This window comes from Chenopodium quinoa, unplaced genomic scaffold (genome assembly GCF_001683475.1).
Source record: "Chenopodium quinoa cultivar QQ74 unplaced genomic scaffold, ASM168347v1, whole genome shotgun sequence".
In the NCBI taxonomy this organism is placed as follows: Eukaryota; Viridiplantae; Streptophyta; class Magnoliopsida; order Caryophyllales; family Amaranthaceae; genus Chenopodium; species Chenopodium quinoa.
The window spans coordinates 1,175,582-1,200,515 of record NW_018744151.1 but is presented as its reverse complement, the minus strand read 5'-3'; the positions used below and the strand labels follow the sequence as shown (position 1 = coordinate 1,200,515).

Sequence of the window (24,934 nt, the reverse complement as noted above, 5' to 3'; positions counted from 1 at the left end):
AGATATATTATCTTGCCTTATTGCTTATATAAATAATGAAAATAATATGATGAGAGCAAAGTCTAAAAGGGGCTAGGAATTGCCTCAAAAAAAAATTAAAAAGGGAAAATTTAAATGAGTGACATTGAAGATTACAACCCGGAGTACCCCAATCAAATTATGTCTAGTGTTGTCCAAATGCCAAACGGCCCAACTTTCAAGCCCACCACATTGTACAGTCCAACAAAATAGAGAGCCCAAAGCCTGTCTTAACCTCGTTGATTTGTTTAAGTTGCGCAAGTTGACCTTTGTGTTGTTTAAATCTTTGATTGATGATCTTAAATATCCTAGGCACGACTCTTCACCAAAAAAAAAAAAAAAAAAAAAAAAAAAAATCCTTGGCACGACTAATTGACTGTTGGTGTAGTGGTGATTGGGCCTACACTTGGTAGGTAGGACCAGTGTTCGATCCCATGCAACAACAATTGGGAGGGGACTAGAACCTAACCACTCAGAACTGAGACTTAGGTAGGGAGGAGGAAAGCGCGATACATGTAGTTGAGCTCCTCTATAAATTCAGGTGCTTTTGATGAATAAGATTTCATGAAAGTATAAGTCAATCTTTTTTTCATCAAAATTTCATTTCTTCACTTTGACTTGCCTTTAAATATTAATGATATGCAATTGATTATTACTTCTTCCCTGTTTCTTGTTCGGTATTGTCTGCTTTATTTTAAAGAAAAACGCGTTTAGGTTCTTGTTAGCATGTTAGGATTGTTAGCCAGTTAAACACTTTTTTTTTTTCTATTGTTTGCAATGAGTGATAATTGCCATATTCGTCAACTGTTGTTTCTTGTTTAATTTATAGGCTGTTGTTAGCATGTTAGCTATCTGAACAATTTTTGTATGATTTGCAATGAGTGATAATTGCCATATTTGTCAGCTGTTGTTTCTTGTATACTAGCTGATCATTGCTACAAAGCCATGGAAATTTAAATATATCGGGTTTGCAGCTTAGTCTGTTGTGATTAGATAGCAGGTTCAATTCTAGACTGGTGAATTCAGTCTCGAACTAGAAGAAGAAATTCTCAACAAGGATAACCGAAAAAGAAACACTTGTATACAATTGATAACAGAGACATTTCTTTCCAAGTATCAAAATAATAATCAAACTATGCACAACTTCCCCTGCTTCTAGTGAATTGTATTGTTCAATCTATCAGCTCACCTTAGTATCAAGACCTAGAGTTTCAAGGCGATAAGAAATAATGTGGAATATTGTTTGTATATCCCTTAAAGATTAAAGAAACTAGCAAAGCTATTTATAAAGTGTGGCTCACCATGTCTTGTATTTTATCTCTACTAGAACGATCGGTTGCCTATGATCCACAGCCAATCAAGGCAAACACCGGTAAATATACCTGCTAACAGGAATAAAACAAGCAAATTTCCCATCGCGTTTTGCTCTGGTCCCTGCAATAATTAAAACCAAAACTATTTAAAATTTGCTTTAGAAAAATCCATACAAGATATCAACCAGCACTAAACTACAGGACTGATCAGCACTTCACACCATATAACGAACCTTGTAACCCTTGGGCGCGACTGTCATCACACAAACTGTGAGATGGCCATTGGTGAATCCCAATAGGGATGTGAGCATTATCATCCATCCTTCATCACCATACTTAGCTGTGAAGTAAAACGCGGGGACAAAGAGGAAACGAGCTACTATTGCAGTCAATAAGCCTTTTCGAGACTCCAATTTTATGAACTTTATTAGGGGAGTGTATCTTCCTATTAGATCCAAAACATTGTACATAGCAATCAACACAACAGCATACCTTCAAAACCAAATTTGATAGAACAATGTATACTACAAGAGGGGGGTGAATTGTAGTGTATGTAGACTATGGTAAATTTTGCGGAATTAAATCTACTACTAAGAGAAAAGACACTGAGATAGGCAATGAATAAATTCACTATGTAAAAATGATTTACAATCACTAATACGTTGCCTAGACTCAAGTTCCGTGAGGAACTCAAGTTACCCAACTGTGATCCCTTAATCACAGTTTCTCACACTTTGTGATTCTATTCCGAATCACTTGTACAGTGTAACGAACTCTCTCAAGTCTCACACTTTACAACTCTCACAACCCAATCCCAATTACACAATGATTACAAATATTTCCTAAGGAACTTAAGAGACTAAGGATGGAAGGAACTTCTCGTTTTAAACACTTTGAAACTCTACGCTCAGAATACTTAAAATTGTTTTTCCACACTTTCAAAAAGCCACGTTGATCTATTTTTATAGGGAGATTATCCAAGCTTCTATCATGTTCCTACTTCCCCCTCAATCCCACGTTCACCTATATTGGGAAGTTGGGATGTAAGTGGAGGAAGTTGAGAAACATGATTTCACTAACTTGACTCCCAAGTCCAACGTGCATCCTGTTTTTAAGCAAATAGAATTTTACCAAGTCAAAATCAGTTTAAAAGAATATTTATTAAAAAGATAAATATTTATTTATTAAAAAGATATTTAAACAATTAATTAATTTAAAATAAATTTATCTTTTAAATTAAAGAATTATTTAGATTTTATTTATTTATAAAATAAATCTTTTCAACTGATTTTATCCCAATATTTTCAAACTGATTTTATCTCTTCCTTAAATTAAGGATTTTGAAAACTGTCAAAAACTTTTCTGAGTCATCCGTCAAGTTCCTTCAGGAACTTCAGGTTCCTTCAGGAACTTCAGGTTCCTTCAGGAACTTCAGGTTCCTTCAGGAACTTCAGGTTCCTTCAGGAACTTCGAGTTTCTTCTTAGTTCCTTCCAACACTTTTGTTTCTTAAGTTCGTACACTGAGTAACTAAGTATATAGAGTCGTGAGGATATCTTGAAAGCTTGCATTCATCGTCAAGTCTTCCAAACTTTGTTGTTCCTACTCCGGAACATATTACTTCAAACCTGAATCTTCTGCTTAACCAAGACTCTTTAAACATCATTAGTCAGAGTTTGTTTTATGTAAGTCAATCATCAAAATATAAGGTAGTCAATTCAACAATATTCCCCCTTTTTGATGATGACAAACAAAAACAAACTCGGTTAAAACAAAATAATCATCCAGGCAAATGTCGTAACCATTAACTGAATAAACTAATTATATAAACAAAACAGTAAAATAAACTAAGTATTAAGAAGTCTGCATCATTCATGAAATTAATAAATTATGAAATTTATACCTTTGTTTAAACGATGAAGACTTGAAGAGGAGTCGGTTTGAGTCCAGCTTTCTGAGTTTGTTCTTCTCTTCCCCCTTTTGACATTATCAAAATGATAGAAAGAGCATGCTATATATAGTACTAAACTACGGAGGGAGTAGTAAATCTGAATTCATGAACGATTAAGCATGCGCGCACAGTTCATATGCAACCAAAATGAGAATATCAAATTTAAAAACAAATCAAGCCAATTGATTTCAAACCGAATCAAAACAAAATGTATAAAACAAACCAAAAAAGATCCAAAATTAACAAAAGAAAAACTGAACAGAAGAACATCGTTCATAAATCACAAGAGACAGTGGGGTAGGTATGTTTGGCAGAGAGTGGAAGTGGTAGGAGCTTCATGGTAAAGGAACATCTTTGATTGCCTTGAGAATGGTCTTGTAGCACTGTTCCTTCACCGTAGCTTTGACTTCCTGGGATGAGGAGTCCATATGAGCATTGATTTTATCTTCCAGAGAAATCATCTGAGTTTGCAGCCCCCCAACTGTAGTAGCCAAGTGATCCACTTTAGAGGTAAGGGTAGTTATACTCTGTGTAAGTGTAGTGGACAAATGCTGAAGTTCCTCCTGGATTTGCAAGAGACTTGGACCAGAGCTAAAAGCGCTGAATCCGAAACCAGAAGTACAAGGCTGGGAAGCAGGTGGAGAAGGTGTGGTTTGGTGAGCAGGGGATGGAAATGGAGGTGGTGATGGAGTTTCTTCTGGAACAGATGAGGAGGGACCCTGAGGAACTTGGATGGAAGTTCCTTCGGAAACTTTGGTTGAATCATCATCCAACTCAACAATAACAGGCTTAGATTGCAGGGTTCTGGGTTTAGATGTAGCAAGTCTGATACTTCTCCTTCTTCTTCCTGTTACAGGGGTGTGTTTGACAGAGCCCCCAATTTCCTGAAGCAACTCTTTCATTAATTTCTCTTGATCATCCTCTTCCTCCTTCTCACTCTCACTCTCTTTTTCTATTATATCACTCTCACTCTCTTTTCCAATTGTGTCTTTCTCTTTTTCTTTTTCTCCTGCTTCCTCTGATTTACCTTCTGTTTTCTCTCCTTTGCTACTCTTCTTTACTACTGCCCCATCACTCTTTTCTTCTTCGTCCTCTTTGTCACTATCTTTTTCTGTTTCTTTCTCACCAATTTCTTCTTTATTTTTCTCACTATCTTCCTCTCTCTTTTCTCCTTCCCCCTCACTGTGTTCCCCCTCAGACTCACTTTGCACATCAGATGAAAAACCAACATTCCCATGCACCACTTTTAAATTCAGCTTTAACAGTGATTTTTCTTGAAGGATGTGTTCAGGTTTGAGAATGTATGTCTCGGTTTGTGGCAAAGGAACTTTCAAATCCTGAAACACCACTGTCAAAAGGGAACCATAGGGTATGTGTAGGTCGGGAATGCAGTGGTCTAGGTGGGCTATCATTAAGGCAGGAAAGTTAATGCTAACTTTCTTTGCTAGACAGAAGATAAGGGATGCATCTAACAGGGTAACAGTGCTGCGTTTTTGGGAACGAGGAAGAATTCCTCTCCAAATGATGTTGAACAATAGTTTATGCAAAGGAGTTAAGGCATTGTGGTTAGTTGTAGTAACTTTCGGGTTTCCACCAATAAATGTGACAATGTCGGTTTCATTGTGGCCATCTACGGTGTTTTTGGATTTGTTTTTGACATAGGTTCTATATCCAATATTTGGGGTTTTAAACAATTTGGCCAAATAACCTGCATCAAACTCAATATTCACACCACCAACCGTAGCACTACATACACCATCAACGCAAACAAAAGATGAGCAAAATTCATCCATTAATGTAGGATAAATTGGAAACTTTGAACATACATCCAACAAATATATCCAATTTTGATAATCCAACAACTCTAAAATTTCGGAAAACTTACAATCCGTGCACCATGAGTGATCAATTGCATACCCAAGTAAGAATTTGTCGTTTCGGGTTTGCCGGGCTTTGGTGCGACGGGCCTTAGTTTTTTCTGGTTTTTCCTTGGGTTGAGTAGCCTTGCGTTTTGGTGCGTGAGAGGAGGAAGGGATTATCATAGTTGGAGGGACGGGTTTTGATGGTGAGTTCCGTCCGGATCGTCGTTCTAAGGGGTTGGAATTGATGTTGGTTTTCATGGTTGGGTGAATTTTGAGAAAGTAGGAGAAGTGTATAAATGGAGGTTGGTGGGAACGTGAAGGTGAGGAGGGGTTTGTGGGGAGTGACGGGTGATGATAGGTGATGAAGTTGAAGGGTTTGTAAAAAGTGACGGTTTAAGGGGTGTGGTGAAGTGACGGTTTAGGTGAAGTGAATGTGGGAGGGAATGTGGGAAAGCGTGTTAGTGGGGAGGTTGAAAGGTTGTGTGATTTATTTACAATAAAAAGAAAAATAAAAATAAAAATAAGATAAAATCTAATTGAGAAAAAAAATCTTTTTGTTGTTTTGGAATTTATAAGATGAAAAAAGATAAAATTAAAGATAAATAAAAATGCTAGTAAGTTACTTCAGAGTAAAATACTGGTTGACCTGTACAGAGCTTTTCAAAAAAACTTGGAAAATAATATGGCTTAATTTGTCTTCTTTATTGACATAATCACATGATCACACACTCATTAGAATTACATGCTTGTTCATTGCAAGATTCGAGATTATGTTTTTCACACCAAGGTTATATATAGCAATGCTCAGTCGTTTCACTAAGACATACCTTGGGGTTCCAAGAAGAACTGCTCAATTCAGCTTTATCATTCCGAGTTCCAATCGCATCTTTTCGAATTTTTCTCTACTCAAAGGCTTTGTTAGAATGTCAGCAATTTGATATTCAGTTTGTACAAATTCTAATTTAATAGAGCCTTTTTCCACATTGTCTTTTAGAAAGTGATGCCTAACATGAATATGCTTTACACGTGAATGATGTACTGGATCTTTTGAGATGCAAATAGCACTAGTATTATCACAGTATATAGGAACACATTCTAAAATTATGCCAAAATCACGCAACTGTTGCTTTATCCATATTAATTGGGAGCAACATGCAGCAGCAGCTACATATTCTGCTTCAGCAGTGGATAGAGCAACAGTGTTTTGTTTCTTGGAACTCCAAGAAACTGGACAAGAGCCTAAGAATTGAACCATACCTGACGTGCTCTTGCGATTTACTAAGTCTCCGGCATAATCTGCATCAGCAAATCCTTTGAGATCGAATGTATCACTTAGTGGGTAGAATAAACTCAAGTCTGCCGTTCCTTTAAGATATCTCAGTATTCTTTTTACGGCAGTTAGATGCGACTCTTTTGGATTTGATTGGAACCTAGCACAAAGACCAACACTAAAAGAAATGTCAGGTCTACTTGCAGTTAAATATAATAAGGAACCAATCATACCTCTGTACATTGTCTGGTCCACACAAGTTCCTGAGGGATCTTCGTCTAATCTAGAGTTAGTTCCCATAGGAGTGTGGTTAGTCTTTGCGTTGTCAAGGTTATACTTTTTCAGGAGTTCCTTGACATATTTTTGCTGATGTATAAATATTCCTGATTCTGTTTGTTTGATCTGCAGTCCTAAAAAGAAATTGAGTTCCCCCATCATGCTCATTTGGAACTCACTACACATCAAGTCAGCAAAGTACTTGCACAAAGATTCGTTAGTTGCACCAAATATAATATCATCAACATAGATCTGTACAGATAAAAGATGAGTTCCTTTAGATTTTAAAAACAAAGTTTTATCAATTTTTCCTCGTTTAAAATCATTTTCCAAAAGGAACTTAGACAATCTTTCATACCATGCTCTTGGAGCTTGTTTTAGTCCGTAGAGAGCCTTATCAAGTTTAAAAACATGGTTTGGAAAATTTGGATTCTCGAATCCAGGGGGTTGATCGACGTAAACTGTTTCTTTTAATAAACCATTCAAAAACGCACACTTTACGTCCATCTGATACAGTTTAAAACCCATAAAAGCAGCAAAAGATATTAAAATTCTAATAGCCTCAAGTCTAGCAACAGGAGCAAATGTTTCCTCAAAATCAATACCCTCCTGTTGGTTATATCCCTTTACAACCAACCTAGCCTTATTTCGTACAATTGTACCATATTCATCAAGTTTGTTTCGAAAGACCCATTTTAAGCCTATGACCTTTTTATCTAGTGGCTTAGGTTCAAGATGCCATACCTGATTTCTTTCGAATTCATTGAGTTCCTCTTGCATGGCTATAATCCAGTCAGGGTCTTCTAAGGCTTCTTTGTGGTTGCGAGGTTCCAAAGTAGATAGAAAAGCATTGAAGGCACAGAAGTTCCTCATTTGCGATCTAGTCTGAGTTCCTTTGCATAAGTCACTGATAATTTTGTCCAGTGGGTGTGACTTTTGGTGCTTCCAAGGTTTGGGCTGGAAGGTTTGGATAGGAACTCGACTATTCTGATTTCCTGAGCCTGTTGCTTCTTCTTCAGTGATTTCCTCTTGTGTTATTGGTTCCTCGGCAGGTTCTTCATTCTGAGGCTGTTCTCTCGAAGGAACTTCAGTCTGTATGTCGAGTTCCTTCTCTGGATTTTCATGATTTTCATTTAATCGAGTTGGCTGCTTATTTGGAATTACTGCATCTTCTTCTTGTTCTTGAGGACGTACTAGACCAATTTCAAAGTCATAGTCCTCATGTTCCTGTGTACATGGAAGTGGATTAGTTTCATCAAATATAACATGCACACTTTCCTCAACACACATAGTGCGTTTATTGTAAACTCTATACGCTTTACTGTTAGTAGCATATCCAAGAAATACGGCTTCATCACTTCTTTCATCGAATTTCCCTATGTTCCTTTTACCATTATTATGCACAAAACATTTACAACCAAATGCTCTCAGATGAGATATATTCGGTTTTCTGCCTTTCATAAGTTCATAGGGTGTCTTATTTAATATAGGCCTTAGCATGACACGATTTATAATATAACAGGCTGTATTCACGGCTTCTGCCCAAAAGTTCCTTGGAAGATCGCTGGCTATTAACATGGTTCGAGCCATGTCTTCTAAGGTTCTGTTCTTCCTTTCCACAACTCCATTTTGCTGTGGAGTTCTTGGAGCTGAGAAATTATGACTTAAGCCTTGTTCCCTGCATAAATCATCAAATTTAAAATTCTCAAATTCAGTGCCATGATCAGATCTAAGGTGTATCAGTTGATGTCCGGTGGACTTTTGAATTCTCCTGAAAAATGTGACAAACTCATCAAAAGTCTCATCTTTGCTAGACATAAAAATTACCCATGTAAATCTAGAATAATCATCAACAATTACTAAGACATACTTCTTTCCACTTCTACTTTGAATCCTCATAGGACCACACAAATCCATATGAATTAACTCTAAAGGTTTCGTGGAACTCACCATTTTCTTGGATTTAAAGGATGATCTGACCTGTTTTCCTTTCACACAAGCATCACAAATTTTGTCACATAGGAACTTGATTGAAGGAAGTCCCTCTACCAAGTTCCTTGTTCTTAATTTATCAATCAAAGAGAAACTTGCATGACCAAAACGTTTATGCCACAGTAAAGGATCATCCTCAATGACACTGAGGCAAGTTAAGTTGTTCCTCGGAACTGTATTGAGATCCACTGTATAAGTGTTCCCTTTCCGAGTTCCTTCCAGCAAAACTTTCCCAGTGTCATTCTGAATGATGCTACATTTTTCAGAATCAAAACTTACTGAGTTTCCTTTATCACAAAATTGTGATATGCTTAATAAGCTGTGTTTGAGGCCCTCGACTAAAAAAACGTTATCAATAGCTTGGGAACTTGACCTTCCAACTTTTCCTACGGCAACAATGCTGCCTTTCTTATTATCACCAAAGGTCACAGTTCCTCCTGTATAGGCCGTCAGTGAGAGAAATCTTGATTCATCTCCTGTCATGTGCTTGGAACAACCACTATCGAGGTACCATTGGTTGTTCCCCCTCACTACGACCTGCAAAAGAAACTAAGGGTTAGATTCAGGAACCCCATCTTTCATGGGTTCCTTCGTTGATACAGCAGACTCATTTTTCTTTTGCCATACATAAACTATATTTTTAGTGGACTTAAGTTCCTTTCTTTTGCATTCAGTATCTTTGTGTCCTGACTTGCCACAGAAGGAACACACAGTCTCACTAGGAAGTTCCACATAGTTTTTCTTTTTACTACTACTCTTCTTTTTGTGGTTGAAACCCAAACCTTCTGTCCTTCTGGTTTGAGCTTCAAGTATCCACTTTGGAACTCCCATGTGGATTACACTCTCATTGTTTCTTTCTCTTTCTAGATCCTTTTCAAGGAACTCATTTTTGTCTTTAGTAACCTGCAATTCTTTTTTCAAATTTTCAAGATCATCATTAAAGGTTACTAAAGGCAATTGAAGAGCATTATTAGAATCAATGTTAGTGCATAGCAATTTATACTGAGTCAATTCAACATTTAACATGATATTTTCATTTTTGACTCTTTCCAGTGTTTCTTTAAGCATAGTATTTCTATCTAGCAAATCAAAGAATCTTCCCTGAACATCTGTTCTTGAACTATTCAAATATTTCATATGATCCTTATAGATTTCTAGAGCTTTTTCATTTTGTCCAAGTTTAAGACATATTTCTTTATATTCATCCAATGTTTCTATGAGCAAAGAAATTAATTTGTCTTTTGACAGGGATTTCAGAAATTTAGGTTCGAGATTTACCTCCTTTGACTTTTCACTGTGTTTAGCCATCAAACACAGGTTTGCAGTTTCTTCTTCCGTGGATTCTTCTTCATCCTCAGAACTTGTGTCTCCCCACGCAGCTATCATGGCTTTCCTGTAATCAGATTTTGAAAAGTTAGGAGTATTAGATTTTCCGTGTTCCTTCATTTTGCCTTTTCCTTTTTCTGATTCCCAGAGAGGGCATTCCTTGATGAAGTGATCTGTGTTCCCACATTTGTGGCAACCTCCTGTTTCCTTGGAGTATTGGTTCTTCTTGAAGTTCCTTTTCTTTTGGTCACCAAACCTTTTGTTGCGGTACAGCTTTTTTAACTTCCTGACTAGCATGGCAGCTTCTTCCTCTCCAGATTCGGAATCCTCATCACTTGGTTGGGCAACTTTTAAAGCGATTCCTCGGCTTTTTGAGCTTTCTTGACTTTTGTTTGATAGGTGAAGCTCATGAGTTATCAAGGAACCTGCAAGTTGTTCAAGGTTAAAGGTTGTAAAGTCCTTTGATTCCTGCAAAGCAGCCACTTTGGCTCTCCACCGTTCATCTTCAGGAAGGCTTCTTAGAATTTTGCGTACCTGTTCATCCATAGGAACAACTCTACCAAGAGAAACTAATTCATTAGTAATATTTTTAAAACGAGTAAACATTTCTTGAATAGTTTCTTTTGAACCCATTTCAAAACGTTCATATTTAGAAAGCAGTATATCAATTTTAGAACGTTTGACTTCATGAGTTCCTTCGTGGGTTATTTCTAGTAAATCCCATATTTCTTTTGCTGTTTTACATCCCATAACACGGGTGTGTTCATCTGGCCCTAAACCCCAAACTAGGAGTTTTTTAGCAGTAGCATTAATCTCTTTCTTCTCAAAGTCATTTCTATCATATTCAGAGATAGGTTTAGGAATTACCTCATTTTCTGCATTGGTCTTGGTTACCTCGTAATCTCCTACTTCGATAGCTCGCCAGACTTGATAATTCTCGGACTATATGAACATCTCCATCCTTGTCTTCCAATAGGCATAGTACTTCCCATTGAAGAGTGGTGGTCTTTGTGTAGAGTAACCTTCAGCTAGTCTCTCGTCCTTTGACATTGTTCCTCCAGGAACTTGACTCGACAGGGCTTCCTGCTTTTCCGAGTTCCTTGCTCTGATACCAATTGATAGAACAATGTATACTACAAGAGGGGGGGTGAATTGTAGTGTATGTAGACTATGGTAAATTTTGCGGAATTAAATCTACTACTAAGAGAAAAGACACTGAGATAGGCAATGAATAAATTCACTATGTAAAAATGATTTACAATCACTAATACGTTGCCTAGACTCAAGTTCCGTGAGGAACTCAAGTTACCCAACTGTGATCCCTTAATCACAGTTTCTCACACTTTGTGATTCTACTCCGAATCACTTGTACAGTGTAACGAACTCTCTCAAGTCTCACACTTTACAACTCTCACAACCCAATCCCAATTACACAATGATTACAAATATTTCCTAAGGAACTTAAGAGACTAAGGATGGAAGGAACTTCTCGTTTTAAACACTTTGAAACTCTACGCTCAGAATACTTAAAATTGTTTTTCCACACTTTCAAAAAGCCACGTTGATCTATTTTTATAGGGAGATTATCCAAGCTTCTATCATGTTCCTACTTCCCCCTCAATCCCACGTTCACCTATATTGGGAAGTTGGGATGTAAGTGGAGGAAGTTGAGAAACATGATTTCACTAACTTGACTCCCAAGTCCAACGTGCATCCTGTTTTTAAGCAAACAGAATTTTACCAAGTCAAAATCAGTTTAAAAGAATATTTATTAAAAAGATAAATATTTATTTATTAAAAAGATATTTAAACAATTAATTAATTTAAAATAAATTTATCTTTTAAATTAAAGAATTATTTAGATTTTATTTATTTATAAAATAAATCTTTTCAACTGATTTTATCCCAATATTTTCAAACTGATTTTATCTCTTCCTTAAATTAAGGATTTTGAAAACTGTCAAAAACTTTTCTGAGTCATCCGTCAAGTTCCTTCAGGAACTTCAGGTTCCTTCAGGAACTTCAGGTTCCTTCAGGAACTTCGAGTTCCTTCAGGAACTTCGAGTTTCTTCTTAGTTCCTTCCAACACTTTTGTTTCTTAAGTTCGTACACTGAGTAACTAAGTATATAGAGTCGTGAGGATATCTTGAAAGCTTGCATTCATCGTCAAGTCTTCCAAACTTTGTTGTTCCTACTCCGGAACATATTACTTCAAACCTGAATCTTCTGCTTAACCAAGACTCTTTAAACATCATTAGTCAGAGTTTGTTTTATGTAAGTCAATCATCAAAATATAAGGTAGTCAATTCAACAAAATTCAACTTAATCAGCATATATATGGTTTTTATTGTTTCTTATAAATAGATTAAATAGAAGATTCAGAGACATACCAGTCCCCTAATCTGTGAGTTCCTGTATTTTCATATAGAAAACCAGGGAATATTGACAATGTCAGCACATATATCAGGTATAAACCCAAAAAGTAATCCCAATTTTGATATATCAATCGTTTGAGTGTAAAACGATCTTCAACTTTTGCACTACCTTCAATCTGCAAAGATTCAAGTAGTCATCATGAAATGCTGCATAAATGTACAGCAGAACTTAATAATGCAGTAAAATAAACAAATGTAGCTTGCCTGGTTGATACCACCAGCAGCAAGGTCAGATGTAACTGTTTTAGACCCTTCTGAAGCTGCCTTTGCACGAAAGTACTTGACAATAGGCAACTTTGGGAAGTAAAACGCGTACAGGAAAATGCACAAAAACTCAACTCCTACGGTGATAGACAAAAACAATACTGCAAAAGGCAAGGGTATGATACATCAGTTACTAAGTCAAGACAATGGTACCCCTGTATGGCTATATAAGTGAGATTCGTAAATACAATCATTTACAATAATAACACCCTCCAGGGCTCTATTAGATACTACGGAGTCTAATAGTAACCCTGTATGGCTGTATAAGTGAGATTCGTAAATTGTTATTGCAATATTAACAAGTCTAATAGTCTAAAATAACTCTGCATAAACTTAAACGATTGTGATAGAGGGAGTAATAAACTCACAAGCACCCTTGCGTAGGCCATCATTAGATTTATCAAATGCTGCTTTCGTCACTAGCCTTAAACCAGAGGTTATAACACCAGAAGCAGCCAAACCAGCAAAGAATGACTGCAGATCAGAATCACAGTATTAGTAAGACTTATTAAACACTAACAAAACAACAAATGAATTTTTTTGTGGAAGTGCAAAGAATGGATGGATAACCACAACACATACTTGAATAAATTGAGGCGGCATAAAAGCCAAGTCCCCGCACATTCCACCTTGAACATGTGCATCTGCAACTCCAAACGCGCCAACAAGTAAACATAAACCGACATAAGGCCCAACTCCTCCTCTTCCAGATGTTCCTACATCTAACTGTCATGATCAAACAACACAATATTACTAAAATTCCAACTGAGAGACCTATAAACATTTAAATTTATTATATTCCACCAAACTATTTAAAGTGGCATACCAATAGACAACCCAGAGTACTAATGAAGAACAGAACCAATCCAGCAAGGTTCCTCTTTCTAGTATCAAGTCGCGATTCATTGTACGCGAGTATTGCCATAGTTCCCACAGCAAATGGTTGATACACAAGTGTGAGTACCCTTGAAGGATGATAATTCTTCATAAGAAAATAAGAGAAGCCAAAATCAACAATAACAACAACAAAAACAATCTTCACAAAATGTAACCAACATTGCAATAATGTACAAAGAAACTAAATCTTTAATTAGCTCCATACTTTCATGTAAACTTTAATACAACAAAATCAACTATTACATTATCATGCTTAAAATAGAATTTTCATACTGGAAAAACATTGTAATAATAATCTCCAATTGTCAGCATACTGTTCCATGATAAGAGTGACCCTAATCCAAGTAACCAGCAAACTATCACAGCATTCCTTTTTCCCTGATTACCAACACAAAAACAATCAAATCCAGCAAAAGGGTATCCTTGAATTTTACTGAAATTATGAAATAAATTCAAATTGACATAAATAATTTGTCAAGACATTATTTAAGAACACCTTACCTGCAACCTTTCAGGAGTGCTAATTTCTTCAGTAGTAACACCCATTTCTTCAATTTTACCTGTCACAAAATTAAAAAGACAGTGTGAAATAAACCAGTATATATGAGCATGAATTATATATCAGCAAACATATTATATTATGATTATTATAATATTAAGTAGCTTAAATCTGATCCCAAAAATGAGGGGAATAATGTCAAAGATACTTGCTAAAGTAAATCCCATAAAAAAAAACCATCAAATCAAATAAAAAAGATGAATTCTTTTTAAAAGATTTGGTTCGTAATTAAAGTTGCAGAAAAGAAATGACAAAAATAAGTCAAATAAATGAATGAAAGAGGAAGAGAAGATTACTCTGCTCTTGGCACTGGATTGGGCGAAAGTGTGTAAGAATAAAATGATTTAAAAAGAGAGAGATACTCTACATTAATATTGAAAAGAATCTCATAAAAATGGTAAATTCAATGGAAGATACGTAGAATAATTGAGCATTCATATTCTCATGACAATTAGGGCATGTTCTGTTCCGTTGAAATTCAGTTTAGTTCAATTCAGTTCAATTCAGTTCAGTTCAGTTCAGTTCAGCTCAGCTCTGCTCAGTTCAGCTCAGTACAGTTCAGTTCAGTTCACTTCAGTTCAATTCAGTTCAGCTCAGCTCTTAATTTATGTCTAATGATATTGCTAATGATATAAAACCAAATTTCATTCTTTTAAGCTCTTATTACAACGACGACAACAACAATAATAATAATAATAATGATAATAATAATAATAATAATAATAATAATAATATTAACAATAATAATAATAATAACAATAATAATTGAAATAATAATAATAATACTAATAATAATAATAATAATCAATAAATAATAATAATAATCATCAATAAATAATAATAATAATAATAATAACAATAATAATAATAATAATAATAATACTAATAATAATTATCAATAATTAATAATAATAATTATCAATAATTAATAATAATAACAATAATAATATTGATACAATTCATTGTTCAAATGGTTCTATTTTTTTGAAACATATTTCTAATGTTAATCTCATTGAGAAAATTAGAGTACTACACAACTTAAACTAATTTTAGCTAATTTCAGCTTTTCTTGTTGGTTTTTTTTGGTTTTTTTTTTATATATATATATATAATATTTTATTTAAAATTTGTTTAAATAGGTTAGATACATGTAAGTGTTTTGTGTTCTTTTGTCTAAATACTATTTTATTTTTAAATTAAATAGTATATGTGTTTAAAATGTTTAGCGGTTTTAAGTTTTTAATATATTTTTCATACATTTTATAATATATTTTCCATACATTTTATAATTATCAATAAATAATCAAAGATCACTAATCCATAGTTAAAAATCACTAATTAATAAGTTCAGTTCAGTTCAGTTCAGTTCAGTTCAGCTCGGTTCAGTTCAGTTTAGTTCAGTTCAGTTCAGTTCAGCTGAGTTCAGTCAATCGGAACAGGCCCTTATAGGTGTTTGTAATTTGTAAATTGTAATGAATCAATGTATCTTCTAAATAGTATTATAGGAGTATTAAGGAGGACTTTTATAGAAATAGTATTAGCTGTTTTTTTGGAGTAACAAACAAATTACAGCTTGAAATATCATTGATGAAAGATTATTGAAAATGAAATCAAAGTTGTGTTTGCTAAAAATTATTTTACCAAGCCGGAAAAAAAAAATCATACATACAAATTCTTCGAGGTGAAAATTAAATCGGATGGTTTGATGGGATAATTTTGGGTTGGGTCATTGAAGTAAGACTTGTTTGGATTTCGGATTGATTTTGGTTTTTGTCGAGTATTGAACATATACGTATACGTATTAATTTATTTGGGTGAGGTCAACATTGATGTTAATACTCCGTATCTTATATTTATATAATTGAACAAATTAACAAGTTTATGAAATAGTCTGTATAAAGGATTAGAAGATATAATCAATAACCTAAGTAATCCAAGTTACTCTCTCATAAGAAAAATCATAATAACACCAAACGATTAAGATAATATTTACTAAGGGCTTATTCTCATACGTTTATTTTCAGTTCAGCTCCTAATTTCCTTCTCTTATAAAATATTCATTTCAGTTTATTTTAGTTCAGTTCAGTTTAGCTCAGTTCAATTCAGTTCAGTTAGCTAAGTTTAGTTTATGAGAACAGACCCTAAATGTATAATACAATTGTAAGGATATTGATTATATCTTATACAAAGTATCTTTAACCATCAATAAACCTATACTAAAGGCGAAACCAGAAATGACATTCCTGATTAACAATTTTCCCGCCTTTTTTTTCCTTTCCTTCTTAGTTTTTTTTTAAAAACATATTTAATCCAATTATATTCAATTAAATATTTTACATATCTATTAACTATTACTAAAACAGAAGAGGATGACATCATCACTGCCCACGTGTCATTTTCTTAATAAATATTTTCCCGCCTAAATGCAATGATGATGTCATCCTTTTTTTTTTTTAGTGTAGAGTTATCCTATTTAACATTTTTGAAATTTAAATATTAAAAGCTTCTATCTTACAACTAAAACCTATCAATTTATTGAAGGAAATTGAAACAACTTTTAATAACACACTAATAAACGATCTCCTTTATTGAACTATGAATTAGACGACGTCGAACAAATACTATCTATATCATAGTTTTGATGAAAATAAAAGATTTTAAATTGCAAAATGTACGTAATTCTTATTTATATTCATGTATAATAACGATTTATTATTAAAATGTACAAATTAAAAATAGGTTTTAGAGAAACCGTGCATCGCACGGGTTCTAACCAAGATCAATTTATCGTATGAAATTGGAACAATTTTAAATAGCACACTAATAAATGATCTCCGTACTATGAATTAGACAATGTTAAACAGATACTATATCATAATTTTGATTAAAATAAAAAAATTTAAAATTTTGAAATTACAAAATATACATAATTCTTATCTATTCATGTATAATAGCAATTTAAAATGTACAAATTAAAAATAGGCTTTATATAAATCGTGCATCGCACGGGTTCTAACCTAGTTATTTTAAGTAAATTCGAATTTTAAATCAGGTATTTTATATTTAGATCCAATGTAAAATTATTGAGATAATTGAGTACAAGTCTAAATTATAGTGCTACTTCGAAAGAAAAATTATTTTATAAGATCTCTATTTTTTATTAGTTTCAATAAATAAGTACGGTTATTTACTCCAACATAAAATTACTTCGTACTTTGTTGTAACTAATAAAAAACGTAGGTGCAACACCATTATAAAATTGGTGAGAACGTGATTAGAATAAGACTGTAAATATCAAGGAAATCATTAAATGCGCCAACCTTACGATTATAATATTGGGCATATATAGCCGCATTGAGTAATGGACTAATTGGGTATGGAGTGACAGCAAGTTGACAAGTAAGAGATTGAAGCTAAAATAATGTGAAAATATGACCAATTGATAGATTTGACAAAAATAATTTGTTGATTAAATAAGAATAATCATTAGAAGGGGGATTGGACTACGTAGTATAAACGCCTAAGCCACTTAGACTTTTATTATACGACTAATTTACATTATTTTCATTGTGAAATACGTAGAAATAATAATAGTATCACCACGTTCTTTAGAAGATTTTTCAATACTATTTGTTGTGAAATAATAGTACTACTCATACTAATAAGCAAAGTACAACATCTATCTATCTTAAGTAAGGCAATTTGATATATTATGATACAAAAATGTGCTTGTTTGTTGTTTGTTATATTAAGAACATGTTACAGGCGATCAAATTTGCCTTAATAATGTTATTAAGATAGAAAGCATTTGGTATGGACATCAAGTAATATAGTGAGCGTAACGCTATAATCTAAGAATGATAAAAAAATAAATAAAAAAAAAAAAAAAAATCAAATTATGGTCATACCATATTACCATTGCTCTATGTGAGTATGTGACTCCATTGTCTCCACAGCCCATGTACCCAAAATAACAAAAAAAAAAAAAAAAAAAAAAAAAAAAAAATACTATACCATTTGTTGTATTTTTGTTCCGTATAACAAAAAAGAAGATACCATTTCGTGTGAATGCTAGCTAGACCTCTATTATGAGAGTATTCATTACTTCAAAGTCATCTTATTTAGGCAAGCATCTCTTTTTTTTTTTTATTATTCAAAAACCATTTATTTATAATATTTGCTAATAAGTCATACTTCCTCCGGTTTTTTATTTTTTATTTTTTATTTTTTATTATTGCACTGTAGTGGTTAGGTACAAATATTTTGGTAGTGGAAAAAAATTAGAGAGAGAAAGGTAAAAATACAATATTGTCCGTGTGACATATTGATAAATTAAAAAGTAAGTGTGAAAAAGCAAGGGTATGTTAGGTATTTGTAATGGGAACACAAATAATTTTTTTCCTAAAGAGGAAACGGTGCAATATTTGTGAAACTTTCTAAAAAGACAAGTGATGCAATAATAAAAGAATAGTGGAAGTATATTGTCAATTATAAAAGTCAAAATGATGTAAATTTTACTTAGGACGTACTTAACTATTTTCTAAAAAAAGAAAAAGTTGTGTTCAGGTCATTTTGTTTAAATGATATTTAATGAACTTATATTATATGTACTAAATTAAATTATTTTTATTAGAGTAAAGTTATATGTAACCCTTAAGGCTAAGAACAAATATTTAATTAATTTTTTAAGAAAATAAGTCACAAAAACGGAGAGCCCTAGAAAGTTAAATTTAAAGTGAGTGTGCTATTGGCAATATTTACTCCGTATTAATTACAGTATAACAACGTAAATATCTTAATAGTAATACGGAGTACATAGTTAAAGCTAAGATTTTGGGCCCAATAAGTAAACTACTGTATAATGAATTTATGGACCAACTTGGAAGTTGTATATGGATTATATGGGTCCACATTTGGGAAGGGGAACAAGGCAATGAAACACTAGGTCCCATTCATCGCCGCCCGTCAAATAGCCTTCTATCTCATATTGCTTTGCCCCATAAACCACTTTCCAATTTCAACTCAAACATTATAACTTCTTACATTTTTGACCCGACCCGTTTAGCAACGGTAGTAAATTATGATAATGAAAAGAAAAATTTGTCAAAAATAAACCAACCTTTGCATGATTAGCTCAAGATAAGCCAAATTTTCATTTAACTCAAAATAAGTCGACTATTTAATAGTGTTTTCTTTTAATAAGTCTAATGACCTGCCACCTACTAATCAAGTCATTTTTTTAATTAAAAATAATTTATTAAATGTTAAATATAATTACATAAAATAAACAAATTTAAAAAAAAAAATACCTATCCCCAGTTCCCTACTATCTCCCCTTCCACCAGCCGCCGGTCGGAGGCTGCTCTATCCCTCGGCCGCCGGTCGGGACCACTCCATCCCCCGGCGCCGGTGACCCCACCCCCTTCTTTTTTCGGCTTTTCCCACCCAACACCCCTATCCCTCCCTAGCTTTTCGCTTTCCTGCTTCCTACCGATAGCACCACCTACACAACCATCGCCACCTCGGTAACGCAAACAACAAAAACCAGACTCACCCACCAATTTACAGCTCTAGCCGCCACTTTCGCACCACCACAGCAGCACCAATTTTGCATCTACTTGAAATTGTGTTTGGCAGTAGTACGTCATTGAAAAGCCCCAATTTCGCTTCGATCTCATCGCAAGATTGACGAGGGCACGCATCCTCCAAGCATTGGTTCATCGCAGCCGCACAAGCAATGTTAAGGATGTCACACTTCCTTCCGGCGAATTGCCGGCGAACTAGGGAGCGAAAGAGGAGGGAGAGGGGTGAGTACGTGTTGGGGTGGGATCGACGGCCGGCGCCGGAGGATGGGGTAGTCTCAGCGGCCGGTGGAAGGAAAGTTAATGATGATGGGGGCTGCAGTGGGTACGGGGTGGCTGTGGGATTTTTTTATTTTTTATTTTTTATTTGATATAATTTTTTTTAAATAACTACTCATAAAAAAAAAACTTAATTTGTTTTTTTAAAAGATCAACCCCATAATGACATGTGCCATAAATTACCAAAATAACCGATTTTCCTAAAATTCAACAAGTCATGATTTATTTTGAGAAGCTACCCTATAAAGTTCGACTTATTTTTAGTTAATTAAAAGGTTGACTTATTTTGAGCTAACTGGACAAAAGGTTGACTTATTTTTGACAAATTTTAAATGTAAATCAAAAATAAATTAATATTATAATTTAAGTGTAAATCAAAAATAAATTAATATTATAATTTACATGGTAATGTTATTTCATCCTCAACCACATGTTTTTTTTTTTCCCATTAATATTCGTTAGTACAAATATTATGTACGAATAAAAAATTTCTATTCTACAGAAAAATAGCCAATCTAGATGAGCTAACATCATCATGAGAATAAATCTTGATTTTCCTTGCTAATTTACATATAAATTCATTCTCATTAAAATCATTTATATGACACCTATCACAGGGACAGTTAGTAAGGAGCATCAATTTTGCAAATGATTGATTTGAAATCATGTTTAACGGCTATATATGAGTATAATGAGCTCAAAATTATTATTATTATTATTATTATTATTATTATTATTATATCTCAAAAACAAAAGTCATACAACCAACAATAAATTATTATTATCATTATTATGATTATTATTATTATACAAAATTACAAAGTAGTTAAGAATCTTATTGACCTAGTGCCTTTAAAAAGAAAAAAGTCAATGTATGAGTTCTTGATGTAATTAAAGGTGTGATGTAGTCACTTATTTTCAATTAGAACCCAATTTTCTTTGTCTTATCTTATTTGAACAACTTTTTCTAAAATAAGTGAAAAAAATAAAATTATGGAGATCCAAAACCCTTTAATAACGGAGGGAAATCCGAAAATGTAAAGAATTGACGCAGGAGGAATTCTAAGGCTCTAACTGTTAGAGTATAATCGTCCATTCACTTTTACCATACTTGAAAAAAATAATGTCATAACACATGTTGGTATTTTATTATACTTTAGATAGTATCACCATGATACCAATTACCTTATCATTAATACCAACGAACATAAAATTATTTTGTTGGTATCGATATAATTTGTTATTGGTATCATGTGAAATACCAACGTGTGCTGTTAGAATCATTCACGGTTAGAGTCTTATCTAAACTTCTAAAGTGCTCCTATGCTGTACGAATCTTTGTTCATTTCTATACCACTCGTGTATTAGGAGAATCTAAGTAATTTGTGATTTAGCAATAGCAGCTCATAGTATGCTGCAAGTTACAGTACAACATAACTCCAGACGATGCTTATTCGGTGATTCCCTTATGAAATCAGCTTTAATTAAATTAATATGTAACAAAATGCCGTCCATAATTATTAAATTCCAGATGCTTCTAACAAATTGTAATTTTTAATCATCTGACATTTTGTTTATACACTTGTGATCACGTCAAACAGCTCAGCTACTTCTCAAATTGGATCATTTAACTACCATTTACAGTAGGTTGTTGAATATTACACTATGATTATTGATTATCTAAGATTATGCAATTATTTGAGTAATGGATTACGTCTTGGTATCAATATTACTATTATTAATGTTACAATCATCTTAACGTTATGTATTGTTTATATTCTCCTTGTGTCTCATCCAGGGGTGGTTCTGACTTCTGAGTATGTTAAGGGTGGTCAATTGCACAAGACCCCATAAGTGATACTATTATAAAAGGGCCCGATTTTTTAATTTAGTAACGTATTTTTCTTCAAAAAAAATAATTTCAAGGTCCAATTTAACAAAATTGCACCGGACCATCTTCACTATTAGCTTTTATAGCCTGCCTCTGGTCTCATCTCACGAGACAGCCTGTTATCCATACATATAATAATTGTTTTTTTTTTGAAGGGATCCATACATATAATCATAAAACTATAAAAGATTTTACAGTCATATTAATAAATAATAGTATCCCGTCAAAAAAAAAATAACAGCATATGAACTTCATAACTTAATTGAGTTTTACCTCTAAACTATACATCTCGAAAATGTTTTAGATTATGAAAACAAAAATATTACAAAAACAATAATAATTCTACAACACCCAATTCTACAATCAATAAGCGTGAAAAAGGTAAAATTTCTAACACATTTTATAGTTTTTCATAAAAAACAAAGCACATGATGATCCCATGTCATAATTTTTTCTCATACTCCATACATTATAATTTAGAAATTTAATAGCATAGTTTACCTTAATTATTCATGAAATAGTAAGATAATAGGTGAGGGAACATAACCTTAATAAACCCTCAAGACAAAGGATTGATAATAATTAGGGAGTGGCTAATAATCACTTATTCTTTTTGTGGCTTTAAATAACATCCAAAAATTGATGACAGTTAACCACCTAGTTACAGCAATAATGCTTTACTTTTTAACGAAAATCAAGTATACACCTACTAAATGGGCCCAACCTGGCCCAACTTCGATGATAAATACCCAAATTTTCAAATTTAATTTAGTTTAAAATGAAATCAACTCCAAAATTAGACTAAAACCGCTAAAAAAAACACAACGAATCTTCTGATGATGCGTCTGTGACAAACTCATCCATCACCGAACGTGTAACCCAGTCATCTCCCTCCCTCCCTCTTTCCCTCCTCCATTATTTCACAAACAAACATTCTCTCTCTCCTCCTTTTATTCTAGAGAGAGAAAATCAGATTATATTTTCTGATCCCGAGTTCTTCTTCATCTTCTTCAAGCTTCAACAATGGAGATGGACTCGGGGGCTGACTCAGTGAGTTCAACACCGCGTTCAGTCCACCATAAACACCCTCTTTCCGACGATAAATCGGTGGTTCGACTGATGGTTAGCTTCGGCGGTAAAATCCTTCCTCGTCCTCACGACAATCAGCTTCGTTACGTCGGTGGTGATACCAGAATCGTCGCCATTAATCGTACCTCTACTTTCTCTCTCCTACTTTCCAAGCTCTCGAAGCTTCTTTCGTCCCCTCAAAACAACACCACCACCACCACCACCAACAACAACAACTCAACCTCTTCCTCAACCTCCGTTGCTAACGCCACCGCCACCGCCGCCGTTGACTTCACCGTGAAATACCAGCTACCCAACGAAGAACTCGACGCTTTGATTACAGTTTCGACGGATGAAGACGTCGAAAATATGATGGAGGAATTCGACAGATTATCGACCTCAGCAACGAATAAGATCCCGCGGTTGCGGCTTTTTCTGTTTCCGGATACGAATGAAGGAGGGGTTTCTAGAACTTCGAGTATCGCATCGCTTCTAGATGGTTCTAGGAAGAGGGAGAATTGGTTTCTCGACGCTTTGAACGGCGGTTCTACTGGCGGCGGATTGGAAAGAGGAAGATCAGAAGCGTCGTCAATTGTTTCGGAAGTTCCAGATTATTTATTCGGGTTAGAAAGCTCCGATGAACCACCTCAACCGCCTGCTAAATTCAGGAACCGGTCTGGGTTAGCTGAACCGAACCCCGGTTCAGCTCCTGGTTCACCGGCTTTCGGTTCGGCTTCTGCTGCACCGTCTATGCCCAACCTTCCACCAGTTAAGACTAAACCGGAGAAAACTAATATGCATTCGGTTGATGATGGGGGTGAACCGGTTCATGTTAGCGGTCCGGTATGGAGCCATAATGTTAACCCGAGTTCACCTTACCGGGCTCATGCGGTTCAGCAGCAGCCTGTACCGGTTTATTATGTTCAGGCACCCGGGTCTGGGCCGGGTATGATTCCTTCTCATAGGAATGTGGTTCCGGTTTCGGTTCCGATTCAAGGGCAGTATATGACTCAATATGGGCCGGTTCCGGTTCAGGTTCCAGTTGGGTATCCGGGTCAGGGTCAGAATCCGGGTCAAATGTATGAGATGCAAATGCAAGGGAATATGATTCAAAGTCAGGGTTTAAGTGGGATGAACCAGCCTGTTTATTATGGGGTTAATAATGGTGGTATGGTTGCTACTTATCCGGGTACGAATATGCCTATACATGGAGATGATGATGGATCAAAGGGTCGAACTTATCAAAGTTGAAATACTCCATCGGTTTCAAAATAATTAGTAATGTGACAATTAAATTCAGAGAAATGTATAGATTATTTAAAAAGAGTTGTCAATTATAATTTGCTATAGTAGTTCATAAAAAAGCTTCATCATACTCCGTAGTATGATACGGTGTTTTAGTAAAAGTGTGCAGCAAATCTTGTTTTTGCTTATTTTTGTTGATTTTTGGCTAAGTAAGCATGTTGTTTTTGTTGAAGTTATGGTTCTTCTATGTGAAGATTAAAAGGAAAGGAGAAATATCATTATTATTATATATTGTATATATAAAAGAAATTTGGTGAAGGTTTACCAATTGTAAAGAATTTTGGAAGTTCAATAGTTCATTCATTTCATTGTTAATTTTGGGCAAATAAAGTGGAAAGCTAAAACTGTTGTTGGTATTATTGAAGCTGTCCATACAAATAAGCATCATTTTACATGGCATTGGTGCATTACCATTTTGTGAGGGGCCTAACTTCCAAAGGGCCAATTTCCATAATGAAATGTTTGTTTGTTACTTTGTTTAGCGGGGTTGTTTTTACAAATCCTTTGTATTTTAAGTACTTAGGTCCTGTTCATTTTAGCTTAATTTCAATTCAGTTCATTCCAACTTCTAATTTCCTTCTCTCATAAAATATACATTTTAGCTCTATTTAGTTCTGTTCAGCTCCAATCATTTCAGTTTAGTTTTGT

The 24,934-nt window shown here is 34.2% G+C and overlaps 2 protein-coding genes across 3 annotated transcripts; one reads left to right on the top strand and one right to left on the bottom strand.

The window, feature by feature from the left end:
* Positions 1-1,077: 1,077 nt before the first annotated feature.
* Positions 1,078-14,541, bottom strand: LOC110693502 (equilibrative nucleotide transporter 3-like). 2 transcript variants are annotated; one of them, XM_021870617.1, is made up of 10 exons: positions 14,458-14,541; positions 14,104-14,162; positions 13,876-13,980; positions 13,532-13,687; positions 13,288-13,431; positions 13,074-13,179; positions 12,646-12,806; positions 12,397-12,557; positions 1,565-1,823; positions 1,078-1,452 (listed from the first exon to the last, which is right to left on the bottom strand). In XM_021870617.1, exons 2-10 carry the CDS (start codon positions 14,146-14,148, stop codon positions 1,342-1,344), a joined length of 1,248 nt encoding a protein of 415 aa, XP_021726309.1. In that variant the 5' UTR covers positions 14,149-14,162; positions 14,458-14,541; the 3' UTR covers positions 1,078-1,341. The 2 variants fall into 2 exon arrangements, with proteins under 2 accessions (XP_021726309.1, XP_021726310.1); XM_021870618.1 differs by lacking the exon at positions 13,876-13,980.
* Positions 14,542-22,685: 8,144 nt separating this feature from the next.
* Positions 22,686-24,564, top strand: LOC110693501. Its single transcript, XM_021870616.1, has one exon. It carries the CDS (start codon positions 22,937-22,939, stop codon positions 24,230-24,232), a length of 1,296 nt encoding a protein of 431 aa, XP_021726308.1. The 5' UTR covers positions 22,686-22,936; the 3' UTR covers positions 24,233-24,564.
* Positions 24,565-24,934: the final 370 nt, after the last annotated feature.